This window comes from Plasmodium gallinaceum (genome assembly GCF_900005855.1).
Source record: "Plasmodium gallinaceum strain 8A genome assembly, contig: PGAL8A_v1_119, whole genome shotgun sequence".
NCBI classification, from domain to species: Eukaryota; Apicomplexa; class Aconoidasida; order Haemosporida; family Plasmodiidae; genus Plasmodium; species Plasmodium gallinaceum.
In genome coordinates, this window is record NW_021628276.1 from 951273 (window position 1) to 965277 (window position 14005).

The following is a 14005-nucleotide window of genomic DNA, read 5'->3' on the forward strand; positions in this document are numbered from 1 at the left end:
GTATTTATTTTTAAATAAAAAAAATTAAAATAATATGTATTTTTTTTTTTTTTATGTCTAGTTATTATTTACAAGAAATTATAAGAAAATAGATGAAAAAAACTTATTATTTCTTTTTTTTTATTTTTTCTAAATAATACTTATTAAAGCAATTACTTCCTTTTATTAAATTTTTATAAATTCTATAATGAAGTAAAACCTTTTAACTAAAATTTTTCTAATGAAGTCAAGAAAAAAAAAAAAAAAAAATGGACATAAAAAAAGAAAACAAAATACTTACTTCTGACAGAAAAGACAACTTGTCTATGCATCAAAAATTTGTAAGATATAAAAAATTTATGTAAATTTATTTAAATATTATTTATTTTATATTTTTCCCATTATTTTAATTTGGAATAAAAAAAGGATAAATTGATAGATGAATATTATTCAGACTTAAAAGATGAAAAAAAAACAGAAAAATTAGAAAAGCACCCTCAAACTTGTGATCACATTTTTAAGTCAGTAAACAGAGACAAAACTGATTATGCGGTTAAAAAACTTAATATAAAATTAATACTTTATAAAAATCAACAACTATTAAAATAAAAATTTTTTTTTTTTTTTATAAATTCTAAAGAGAATAGATGAGAATGATGAGCCTCCCATCTTTACAGATTTAGTTGAAAATGGTTTAATTTAATTTTTTTTTATTTTTTATTTTACTAATTATAATTTTTGAGAATTTTTTATTTTTCTAAAATAGAAGCAAAAATTGGAACTTTAAAGATTAATAATCCCTTACCTAAAATTGAAAAAGTTAATTATATATTTAACTTTTTATATTAGAGAAATATAAAATAAAATATTTGCTTTTCATAGAGAGATGAACTAAAAAAAAGTTATATGAAATGGCTAAAAACAGAAAAATTAATGGTATATAAATTTTTATAAATATCATTATCGATATTAAATTCTGTAAATTTTTTTTAATTTCTTCTTCACATATAGAGACCAGAAGAAAGGAGATTAGAATACGAAAATATGCAAAAAAAATACTTGGAGGTGAAAAAGGATATTCGTGAAAATCTTGCATATTATAAAAAAAAAATTATATACATATAAATAAACAATTAATATTTCTTAATCTTCTTCTAGACTTTAAAATTAACTCAAGATATAAAAAAAGATGTAAAACTTGCAAGAGTAATTAAGTCTCATTACCCTAGAGGAATAGTTGGTTTTTTAAATATTTCATAAAAAATAAAACAAAATAAAAATAGGATAAAATAGAGTATTAAGAAGTTATAATAGTTACTATAATATAATTAACAAACTAAATTAGATAAAAATAACAGAAATATTAATAACTGAAAAAAATACAGTTGATACATAAAAATTTTCTTTTTCTTTTAAAAAAAAGGTGTTGATTCTATATATAATGAAAAAACATTATTATATAAAGACCAGTATAACGAAATTAAGAATAAACAAGAAGCAAAAGAGAAAAGGTTAAAAGAAAGGGGGGAAGGTAAATATGTTCTTTCTAATATACCTACAACTTTCGAATAATACTTTTTTTTTTTTTTTTTTTAACATATTTTATATTTTTTTTCTTCTTCAGTCTTAGAAAAGTATAACAATAAAAATGGTAATTTTTTAGCTTTTGAAACAGATAATTAATACTTTATTTTTTATTATTTATCTAAAAAGTATTATATTAAGTATTTATTTTTTTTTTTTTTTAATACTGTATACATAAAAGAAATACAATTGAAAAACTATTCATTTTATATTAGAATATTATATCTGTAAATATGTGATACTATTAAATTGTATATTTTGAAATTTATGTCTACTTGTCTTTTATTTGATATTTTTAATAACAAACGCAAAACAAAACAAAGCAAAAAAAAAAAAAAAAAAAAAAAATATAATAAAAAAAAAAAAAAAATTAAAATAATAAGTTTAATTATTCTTTAGTCAATGGTAACATAGAATCTAAAATATATATATATATATATATATCTTATTAAAAAACATTGTATTAAAAAAGGGGTTTTCTTATTTTAATTAATGTAATGTTTAAAATAATAATCTTTATTATTTTTATATTGTATATATATTAATTTTATATAGTATATAAAAAGAATATTTTCTTTATATAAATATCTTTAACATTTATTTTCTGCAAAGAGGGCTTGTTTATATACTAGATTATCAATATAAATCTCATTAAAATTAAAATAAGGGGACAAATAAATATTTTAAAACTAATAAATTACAAAAAAAAAAAAAAAAATAAAATAAAATAAATACGTATATACATATATATGTAATATTAATTATGGCTCCATAAATTTACGAAGAATATATTTTATATAGCCACAAATTTTGTATAAGAATAATTTTTTCATGAGAATTATTTTTTTATATTTTATTATTTAATCTTAAGTGCTTTCTAACAACCATATGCATTATATGTTCCATTATTCTTGTTTATAGAACCAGAATTTGGATATGGAATATTTTCTAATGAGATATTGTTAGGTGTAAACGGTGGTAAATTATTATTATTTCTCGGATTATTCATAATATCATAATAATTATTCCTTAAATTATATCCATCTTTTACTAAATAATGCTCATTTGAATGGATATTAATATCATTTATATATGAATGTACATTAGCGGAATTATTTAGAGGATTTATATAATGTTTATTAGGTAAATTTAAATTGCTATTGACAGCATTATAATCATTTAATGTTTGATTATTTCCTATTGAATTTAAATTATTAGGTGATTTAATAGTGTAATGTTTAGATGGCACATACTGAGAATTGTATGTATTAAGTTGACTAGCTAAAATATTTTTTTCATTTGGAATAATTGGATTTGAAATAGGGTGTAAAGCATATCCACCTGGGGTAATTGTTTGAGGTGGATATATATTTTCCTGATATATCGGCATTCCATTTTCATTATAAATGTTATTATTAATAGGTCCACTATTATTCCTTAAAACATTATTATTGTTTTGACTCTTTTTATTATTTAACTCCATTTTGTTATTTTGTGATCTAACCTTATTTAAATATTCCTTCTTTTTTTTTTTAAGATTGCTTATATGAATTGAGAAAAATACAATAAAATTAACTGTTGCAAATAATCTAACTAATAAAAACAATTTATTAAATTCATCATCTAGTATAAAATCAAGTAAATTACCTGTGTACTCATAAATTTCGGTCAATGTAATAATAGCAATTAAAAAAAAGGAAGCATACATCAAAGCCAATGAAATGAAGAAAATTGAAAACATTGTTGTAAGTAATAAAATGCAAAACAATATAAAATCTATTTTCTTTGAAAAAATTAAAGTTATTTCATAGCTGTACGTGATAAAATAAAAAAAATAACAAATATAGAATACTATAGAGATAATTATGCCTGATCTAGGATTGCTTTCCTCCATCTTGATAAAGTTCTTCAAAAATTAAAAAAAAAGTGAACAAAATTTTTTATATAATTTATACTTTTAATCCATTTGACAAATGTTTCTTACGAATTTTATTAAAAATGTATAAATTTTTTCTTTTTTTTTATTTTTGATTTAATAAAATATATATATATTTGCACAAATTATGAACAATTTTATGATAAAAATTTATAATTATTGACACAACGGACACAATATCTGAAGAATTTTATTAAATCAAACAAAAAAAAAAAAAAAAAAAAAGGAAACATAGAATAAAATTCAAAAAAAATTAATAATTTATATATTTAAATTTTTATGAATTGAAATTTAATGCTTTACAAAAAATATATTTATCCTTTTTTTTTTTTTTTATCTTTAATAATTAATTATCATTTAACATGCATATTAATAAATTTTGTCTGAAAAAATATTAACAGTTCATAAAAAATATTGAAATGGATTGAATTTTATTTTTTTATTTTTCTAATATAAAAAATACTAAAAATCATGTGTAACTTTAAAAAATTGTTTTTAGATATTTTTACACTTTTTGTTTTTCTACAAATACTAATTCATCTCCATAACATCTCGCATTATTAGTGTTTATGTTGTGAAAAATAATTTAAAAGGAAAATAATAGAATTTATATTTAGAAAAAAAAAATCAAAAAAAAGATAAATCTATATTTTTATAAATTATTTTGATTAGAACATATGTATAAAATAAAAGGAAAAATGAATTTTTTTTTTTTTTTTATTTTGTTTTAGAAAATTTTTTTAAAATGCATGACTGGAATTCATGAGTTTTTTTTTTTTTTTTTTTTTTTTTTTTCTAATAAACCTTTTTTAAATAAAATTCTCTTTTTATTATACAATTTTTGTAAAATTATCGTTATTGGTTTCACTTGAATTATAGTATTTGCAATAATAGTGAAATTTAACAATATAAAAAACAACTTTTATTTAATTTTTTCCTAAAATTTAGTATTTTAAAGAAGTAAAAATCTAAAGAATATGCTTAAGTAAAATTTATTATTTTAAGAAAATTATATTTTACAATTTTTTTTTAAAGTAAAAAAAAATATGCTTTTATTTGATATGGACAAAATTATATTTCCATTTTAAATTAATTTATAAATTATTATATTAATAATATAACTAACATATTTAATAAAATACACATACATCTAGAGATATTTTAAAATATTTTTAAAAATTTATTATTAGACATTTACTAGTTAAATTAATTGTTTAACATATGAACTTTTTTTTTTTTAATATTCATAAGAAGTATATCAATATTAAAATAGTATGTCCTTTCTTTTTAAATAAAGAAATATATTAATAATTTTGCAAAACTATTATAATTATTCTATATTTAAGGTAATTATTAATATCATATTTATTAAATAACAATTTAAGAGTTACATAAATTTTAATATATTCTCTATGTATTAGCTACCTTTTATATATATAAATAAGTTTCAAAATGTTTTTTATTTTATTTTTTTTTTAGTTTATATGTAATGTAAGAATTTTTTTTCAAAAATATAGACCATCTATATTTCATTGAAATTAACTAAAAATTTTATTCTTAACCACACAATTAATAAAATAAGATCATTACATAATTAGTGTCTATATAATTTAAAAATATCAATGTTTTCATTATGAATTACTTTAAATTTTTTGATCGTATATAGAGAATTTCATTAAGGGTAACTAAACATGTATAAAATATAAAACATTCAAATTCATTAAAAAAAAATTAAATAAAATAATTAAAAAAAGTTAAATTTTTAAAAACAGAATTATTCTTTTGCAAATGAGCCTTTTTTTGATGCTATTAAAAAAAAAAGAAAAGAAAAACCAAAAAAAAAAAAAAAAAAAAAAAGTAAAATGAGATTTTTTTTTAGAAAAATACTAAACATTGCCAATTTAAAAAATTTATTATAAGGAAATGAAATTTAATTGTCATAAAAATTACAAAATAAATATCATTAATTTTTATTACTTTTAATGACTTTATGAATATGAAAATAAATATAAAGTCAGTAACGAAAATTATGCAAATAAAGAAAAAAAAAAAAAAAAAAATTATTTGTTTAAAATTAAAGTATATGTAGTCTTGAATAATTTCAGATAAAAAAATAATTCATTAAAAAGTATACTATATTTATTTAAAAATGGAGGATAAAAATATAAAGGTAAAATTAAAAAATAAGCAAAATAATAATTCATTAAAAAAAAAGGAAAATAAAAATAATTTATATAATACAGTAATGAAGCAAAGTAAAAAGAAAATAAGTAAGATAATAAAGAAAAAAAAGAGATTTTATAATAAGTTTAAAATTGAAAATACTAATTCTTGTGTACATAATAAAATTTCAAAAAATGAGAAAGCAATAAATGATAACTTAATCAATAAAAATCCCAAGAATGGAATAATAAAAGATATATCAAAAAAAAAAAAATCTACTAAAAGTCATTCAAATACGGAAAATAAATCAAAAGAAATTAAACATCCTGATATGAACAAGAGAAAAAATATAATATATAAAAATTTGATAAAAAATAATGAAAAAGTTAGCAAAAGTACTAAAATTAAAAAGGAAGAAAATAAAAAATTTCCTAATATAAATACTTTATATAAAGATACTGTAAATAAAAACTTTTATTATCATATGAATAAAAAAAATGAGGATCCTTGTAGCAGTTCTAATTTAGAAAAAAATAAACAAAAATATAAAAAAAAAAAAAAAATTGATAGAAATCCTGAAGATATAGTTAATTCTTCTTTATTTAGATATATTAATGAATATATGTACACAAATAAAAGTATAGTGGTTGAAAAAAAATTAAATGAAACAAAAAATATTTTTAATATATATCATTTAGGGTATAAAAACCAAAAAGAAAAATGGCCAAACAATCCTGTAAATGTTATAATAAATTATTTAAAAAAAAATTTTACAAAACATAACAATATAGGGGATTTAGGTTGTGGTGAAGCAGAAATTGCTAAAACCTTAAATGATTGGTTAATAGATTCTTTTGATTTAATTAAGTTTAATGAATATGTCACTGCTTGTAATATAACGAAATTAGAAAAACCAGATGATTCTTATGATTGTCTAATTTTATCACTAAGTCTTATGAACACTGATTGGCCAAAAATTATATTCGAATCTGTTCGATGCTTAAAAAAAAAGTTAAACTATTTATAAAATTATAATTTTTACATAAATTTAACAAAATTTTAATTAACTATACAACTGAAAGAAAAGATATATATATATATTGTGATTATTTTATTTATTTTTATATTATTGACCTTCATAATTTATTTATTTTTTTTTTTTTTAGGGGAACATTAATAATAGCAGAAGTTGTAAGCAGATTTAAAAATTACAAAGCATTTATGAAATTTATGAATAATGTTGGATTTAAGTTATCAAAAAAAGTATGTTACTTTATATTATTTTATAAAATATTTTTTAATTACTATTTTATTTTATTTTATTTTTATATTTTTCACTTAGGTTAATTTAGATGATTTTTTCTTTGTGTTCTTTTTTGAAAATAATAAAAAAGATAATTCTACATATATATTAAGTGAAAAAAGAGTTAAAAAAGTATCAGAATTACTAACCCCTTGCATTTATAAAAGAAGATAACATGATTTAGAAAAAAAGAAAGCAATATTTGAAATAACAAATATTAAATAAATTTTTTATTCATCAAATGAAAATGCTCTTTATAATATTACAAAAAAAAAAAACATATTTATTTTAAATATATAAATTAAAAAAAAAAAAAAAAATTGAATATTTTTAAATAAGTTTAAAATATTTAAATAATTCATGAATAGTCATCATTTTTGTTTGATTTGAAAAACGATTTTTATATTCAATCTTAACATTCTGAAATGTAAAATATAACTTATTTAATAGGATATTTTTAGAACTATCTATATAGTTGTAAAAATCTATAGGTAATTTTATTTTTTTATCTAAATTATTTAAATTTATTATAATTCTATTTTTTACTCCTATTAGATCGCAATGTTTTAATTTTCTCGATAAATGTAAATCAGTATCATCATAATATATATCTATATTATTATTTTTAAATGAATTATATAACCATAATGTTAGTATATATTCAATATCATTACTATTTAAAGAATTATAAGGCATTACATTAAGTAGATCACCATTTTTTTCTTCATTCTCCTGTACATTATTTTTTTCATAATTTTTTATACTCTCTTCTTTATTATTTATATCATCTTTAATATCACTGTCTTTAAATTTTCTTAAAATACTATCAATTTTTTTTGATGAATATTTACTTTTCTGATTTGTCTGTATTAAATAAATCGTAAAAGGGCTTACTTGTTCAGGTAATTTTATTCCATCGTCATCATAAAAATGATCGATTAAAAAATATAACAGCCTGAAAATCCCTATCCCATAAGAACCCATAAAAATGTTTTTTTTTTCATTTTTTTTGTTTAAATATTTTATGTCTAATTTTTGTGAATAATAATCTCCCAATTTGAAAATATGTCCAGCTTCTTTAAATTTTCCATCTCTACATAATACCTGAAATTCATGGCTTTCTAAAGCATTCATTTTATCTTTTTTTCTTTTTTTTACAATATTAAAAGTTAAATTTAATTCTTCAAATATATTTTTATAACATTCTTTATATACTTCGTAAATTTCACTCAAACATTTTTCATTACTGTGAAACGAATAGCCATCTTTCATTAAAAATTCTTTACTCTTAAAAAGACTTTTTTCTAATCTTTTTTCATTTCTAAATTTATAATTATATTGATGTATCAGGATTGGTAAACTTTTTAAAGTTACATTTTCATTATAAATTTGATTAATCAGAGCTAAAGAAGATTCTTCACAAGTCGGACTCAAAATATTTCCATCATCTTCAATTTTTTTTTTTATAGTTTCTTCTGAGCACTTATCAGCTTTTCCTTGTTTTTGTTTGTAAACATATAAAAATTCATCACTATACAATTTAGATCTATCTGATAAATTCCATAATCTTTTTGTTTGAAGAATACTTAAGCTTAAACAATGTGAGTTTAGCTTTTCTAAATGCCTATTTATTAAATGTATTATTTTATTAATTACTCTCAATCCTAGTGGTAATATATTAAATAACCCATTAATATCCTTTACATAATTAGCTCGTTGCAATAATTCACTTGCCTTATCTCCTTTTTGTTTTATATTGTCATTAAAAATTCTATTAAATACATATTTAGAACCAAAGTAAGACTGATTATTATATAATGCATATTTATTATATTTTTTATTGGAAATATTATTTAAAAAAAAATTTGCTTTTTTTTTTTTAATCAATTTCAGTGAAATCACATAATTTAATAAAATTATAAATATAAAAGCTTTATATAACATTATAAACCATAATACATTTTTTTTTCATTTTTGCAAAATTTTATTCCATTATATTAAGCATATATACAATATTTTATCTTAAAATTTACCAAAAAAAAAAAAAAAAAATTAAAACTTCTTTTCAAATATGACAATTTATTATTATAGTTAATTTTTGAAAAAGAAAAGATACTATATAAACTATTATAAAAATTTACTTATTTTTAATATGAATTAAGTAAACAGATAGTAATATCCTTTATAAGAAAATGTAAATAACAAATATTGCATATATACATATGTCAAGAATTTTTTTGTAATTTTTTGAAAGGTTCAAAACGTTTTAAAATATTTGCTAAAAATGCATTTTATATTCAATAATTCTTTATTATAATAGTTATAGTTTTATTCTGTAATATTTAATGAAAAACATAATACTAAAAAAAATTAAAAATTTATTATATGAACAAAAAAGAAAAAAAAAAGAAAATTGATACATTGATAACGAAAAATTCGAAAAAATGTTAAAAAAAAAAAAATTTTATATTATAAGAATAATATTTCAAAAAAAAAAAAATAAAATAAAATAAAATAAATGAAATAAATATCATAATGAAGAATAAAAAATAAAAAATAGAATTTATAAAAAGAAAAATAAATTATTATTATTTATGTTTATACAATATTTAAATATACTTTATATAAATATCTAACAAAAAGAAAAATACATTTATATTTTCCCAAAAAAAAAAAATTATGTATGAAAAATTTTTATTATTATCTAAAAATAAATGGAATAAAAAATTAAAAAAAAAAAAAAAAAAAAAAGGATATGATCAAATTTTTACAAAGTTTACAACATATAGTCTACATTTTTTCGCAAAGCTTGGGCATTAGCTCTTAAGGGAGCAGTATTAAATGTTACAAAATCTTTTTCCATGAATTCATCTACAAGCATTAAAGATGCAGAATTTCCACAACGATAGCAGTAATTTGGTGCACTAAAAACAGTAACAACTTTATCATTATGCATCCACTGAAAACCATCTTGTACTAATTGATGTGCTCTACAAATACAACGCAAATTATTCATACGTAAAAATGTATTAGTTTTTTCTTCACTAAATAAAACACCTGCACCTCTTGGGGATGGTTTCCATCCCTCCATAATTTCATCTTCTGGACCTGCTGGGTCACTCCATAATAAATCACAAATTGCACCATCTTGTGGTATTTCTTTAAATCTATCTAATTCATTTATTTCATCAATTGTATGTAAATATGGTGATATACCTCCATGGTCACAAAATATTTCATCATTTATAATTGCTGTTAAAGGTAAGTAATCAAATGCATCTGTTAAATATTTCCACACATTATAATTATTATTATATTTCCTTATACATTCATCATAAAAACCATACACTTTTGTTATTTGTCTACTCTCGTGATTTCCTCTTAAAATTGTTACTCTTTTTGGATATTTTATTTTAAAACAAGCAACTAAACAAAAACATTCGCAAGAGTAATAACCCCTATCAACATAATCTCCTAAAAATAAATAATTAACGTCCGGTGGTAAACCCCCTAAAAGAAAAATATAAATAAAATAAAATAAAATAAAATAAAATTAAATAGTATAGTATTTATCATAATATTATGTATTCATATAAATATATATATATACCAATATGAAATAATTCTAGAAGATCGTAAAATTGTCCATGAATATCTCCTGCAACAGTTACAGGAACATCTACTTTAACACAATTTTCTTCATCTTTTAATATATCTATTAAAAGTTCACACATTAATTTTATTTCTTCAATATTCAATAATTCACATTTAAATAATTTGCAAATCCATTCATCAACATTGTACATAATTTTTGATGAATTCATATTCACATTATAACTTATGTTATCTTTAATTTGACCATTATCTAAGGGATTTTTTTTATATTTTTCTTTAGAAATTTTCTCACAATTTTCATTATATTCATTTAATTTTTCATTATTTAAAGAACTATTTCTATTTTTTTTTATTTTTCTATTATATTCATTTTCTGAGTTTACTTCTTCATCACTTAATTCTTTCACAGATAAATTATCATATAATTTATAATTTTCCTCACTTATAAGTTTTTGATAATTTATTGTATTTTTATCATCATTTGATATTTTATATTTTTGTTCCAAATGTTCATTATCTTGATCAATATGATCGTCATTTTTCATTATTTCTAGATTCTTACTATCCTTTTTTAAATTTTTATTTAAGCATTTTAAATTATTATTTGAATTTATTATATTATTGAAAATAAAGTCCCCTTCTGATAATTCATAATTTCTCATTCTTCCTTTTATATTTTAATATATGCTACACATATACACATATATATATATATATATATATTTTTTTCTTATTACTAAAGGGTAATTATATTCTATTATAATAAAATACAAAGATTTTATCTAAAATTTTACTCTTGATATTATTCTACAGAATAAATTTTCTTTTAAAATATATTATAATTTTTAAAATACATATATATTCTGTTTTAAGTGATAAATGTTAATGGTAGTTTTAATTTAATTTATATTTAAAGGTTCAGTATTGAAGTACTAATATATGTATTTTATTTTATGATTATAAAAAATTTCATATAACCTTTTTAATTTCTGTTTTTCTCTTTTTTTTTTTTTTTTTTTTTTTTCAATAGATAACAAGTTATTCTTATAGATAATTTCTTGTTATATAATTTTTTTTTTATTGAAGAATTAAATTAAAAATTATATGCGTATATATTTAATTATTCATGTAACATGTTCATTAAATTTTATAAACCATTCTATCATATTATTTTTAAATGTAAATATGTTTTTTTCAAACTTTCTGCATATCTAATTGAAATAAAATAAAAAAAAATACACATTTATAACAATTGAAAAACCTACAGATACTTAAAAAGTAAATATAGCTAACACTACTTTTTATTATGTAATTTTTCTAAATTTATAATAATATTTACAAGATTAAACTACTTTGGATAATAAAAAAAAAATTAAGATATTAAATGAATTACTTTTATAAGAAATTGTATTATATTATTGAGGTTCTTTGTAAATGTCTTTTTAATTATTGTGTATTAAAAGTTTTTACATATTAAATCAAAAAGTAAAAAAAAAATAAAAATAAAAAAAAAAAAAAAAAAAAAAAAAAAAAAAAAAAAAAAAAAAAAAAAAAAAAAAGAGAAATATTTAAAATAAAAATGATTAACTAAATAATATAATTCTAAACAAAAATGATACTTTTAAATACGCAAAATACTTTTTAAAAAAAAAAATCTTATGAGTTTCTTATATTTTTTTTTTTTAAGAAATATTTAGTTCAATGTAAAATATTTATATGAAAAAATGAATAAAAACATAGTAATGTTGCTAAATAATTTAAAATAGATTATATAAAATTAAATATATTACTACTTTTTTACTTTGAACTATTAATATATACAACTTATTACTAATACTTTTTAATAATACTTTTTAGGAAAAACACATTTTAAGATACATAATTATTATATATGCTTTAGTGAAATATGCTTCATTTTTTTTTTTTTTTCCTGTTTATATAAAAATAAAGAAAAAAAAATAGTTACCTAATCCTTTTTTATTTAATTAAAAAATTATCTTTTATAAGCATTTAAATTTATTATTCATTGTTCAATGTGCTATTGGATATTTTAAATCTATTTTGAATAAAATAAGTAAATATAATTAGATAAATATAAACATAAAATAATAAAGGTTTAGGAAATATTAAACATATATTTGCATTAATTGAAAATGTATTCTTTGAAATTTTATAACAAAATAAGACATTATAGTTTAGGGAGATTATCAAGAAGAAATCTATACACAGTAAATAAAAAAAAAAAATCAAAACATTTTTATACAATCATGAAAAATATAAAATATATATATATATATATATATAAAATCTAATAAAAATATTAAAAACAATTAATTACAGGAATTAAATAATATGGATGATTATTTAAAAAAAGTAAATGGGGAGAAACTAGTCGTAGCTCAATTTGGAGCATCATGGTGTGCACCTTGTAAAAAAATGAAGCCATTAGTAAAACATTGAAAAAAATTATAACTCTTTTTGTTTTATAGAATATATTTTATATTAAAGAAAATTTTCTACCTTTTTTTTTTTTTTTTTTTGCAAAAATAAAATAAAACCAAATAAGCATATAATTTTATGTGTTTACAAAACAAGATGTTTTTTTAAAAATATTTTTAGATTAAACAGTTAGGAGAAGATAATGAAAACATTGAAACTTTATACATAGACATTGATGAATTTCCTGGTTTATAAGAAAATAAAAATATATTTATAAAATTTTTTTTTATTAATAAATCATTTGTATATATATATTTAATGTTTTTTCTTAAATATTAATAAAGAACTAGGAGAAAATGAAGATATAAATGAGTTACCAACTTTTTTATTGAGGAAAAATGGAAAATATTTAGATAAGATTATAGGTATATTTATTTGTTATTAATGAAAATAATATTTAATACAAAAATTCTTTTATTTCTTTGTATTTTAGGAACGAATGAAAAGGAATTAATTAAATCAATTGAAAAACATCAAAAAGATTAAATTTTTAGGATATATTTTTTAATATTAGTTATTTAAGGTGAATTTTTGAAGATTTAAATAACTTTTTTTAATAATAAATAAATATAAAATATTATACATTATATTAATTATTTTAATAATTAATCTTCCTTTGTTATGTATTAATTAAAAATAAAAATAAAAATTTTGTCCTATTTTCTCAATTTACAAAGATTTATATATATATATAATTTTATTATTTAATTTGATTCTTTTTTTTCTCCTTTTTTTTATTTTATATTATATTATTTTTTATTATTTAGATATATAATGTTACATTTTATATTATTTTTTGTGTAATTTTGTATATATCTATTTTTTTTTTTTTTTTTATCGTATTTTAACATATTATTTTTTTTATTTTTCTAAGATGNGTGGGTAATCATTATAATTTGCAAATCATATTACGTAAAAAATGTATG

General features: G+C 17.5%; 6 protein-coding genes across 6 annotated transcripts; 3 read left to right on the top strand and 3 right to left on the bottom strand.

Moving 5' to 3' along the window:
* Positions 1-248: 248 nt before the first annotated feature.
* On the top strand, positions 249-1662 carry PGAL8A_00437800 (conserved Plasmodium protein, unknown function; the record flags this gene model as incomplete). The annotated part of the gene is made up of 9 exons (XM_028673115.1): positions 249-320; positions 406-531; positions 620-671; positions 746-798; positions 862-915; positions 991-1044; positions 1138-1219; positions 1403-1510; positions 1604-1662. 9 exons carry the CDS (start codon positions 249-251, stop codon positions 1660-1662), a joined length of 660 nt encoding a protein of 219 aa, XP_028529600.1.
* Positions 1663-2440: 778 nt separating this feature from the next.
* Positions 2441-3457, bottom strand: PGAL8A_00437900 (conserved Plasmodium protein, unknown function; the record flags this gene model as incomplete). Its single annotated transcript, XM_028673116.1, has 1 exon — positions 2441-3457. The coding sequence occupies one exon, from the start codon at positions 3455-3457 to the stop codon at positions 2441-2443; it is 1017 nt and encodes a 338-aa protein (XP_028529601.1).
* Positions 3458-5648: 2191 nt separating this feature from the next.
* On the top strand, positions 5649-7139 carry PGAL8A_00438000 (rRNA processing and telomere maintaining methyltransferase, putative; the record flags this gene model as incomplete). The annotated part of the gene is made up of 3 exons (XM_028673117.1): positions 5649-6673; positions 6829-6925; positions 7005-7139. The coding sequence occupies 3 exons, from the start codon at positions 5649-5651 to the stop codon at positions 7137-7139; spliced, it is 1257 nt and encodes a 418-aa protein (XP_028529602.1).
* A 156-nt stretch (positions 7140-7295) lies between these two features.
* PGAL8A_00438100 (proline--tRNA ligase, putative) lies at positions 7296-8909 on the bottom strand (the record flags this gene model as incomplete). The annotated part of the gene is made up of 1 exon (XM_028673118.1): positions 7296-8909. The coding sequence occupies one exon, from the start codon at positions 8907-8909 to the stop codon at positions 7296-7298; it is 1614 nt and encodes a 537-aa protein (XP_028529603.1).
* An 832-nt stretch (positions 8910-9741) lies between these two features.
* Positions 9742-11242, bottom strand: PGAL8A_00438200 (protein phosphatase-beta, putative; the record flags this gene model as incomplete). Its single annotated transcript, XM_028673119.1, has 2 exons — positions 9742-10475; positions 10576-11242. 2 exons carry the CDS (start codon positions 11240-11242, stop codon positions 9742-9744), a joined length of 1401 nt encoding a protein of 466 aa, XP_028529604.1.
* Positions 11243-12733: 1491 nt separating this feature from the next.
* TLP2 (thioredoxin-like protein 2, putative) lies at positions 12734-13565 on the top strand (the record flags this gene model as incomplete). Its single annotated transcript, XM_028673120.1, has 5 exons — positions 12734-12808; positions 12921-13028; positions 13200-13266; positions 13364-13444; positions 13513-13565. The coding sequence occupies 5 exons, from the start codon at positions 12734-12736 to the stop codon at positions 13563-13565; spliced, it is 384 nt and encodes a 127-aa protein (XP_028529605.1).
* Positions 13566-14005: the final 440 nt, after the last annotated feature.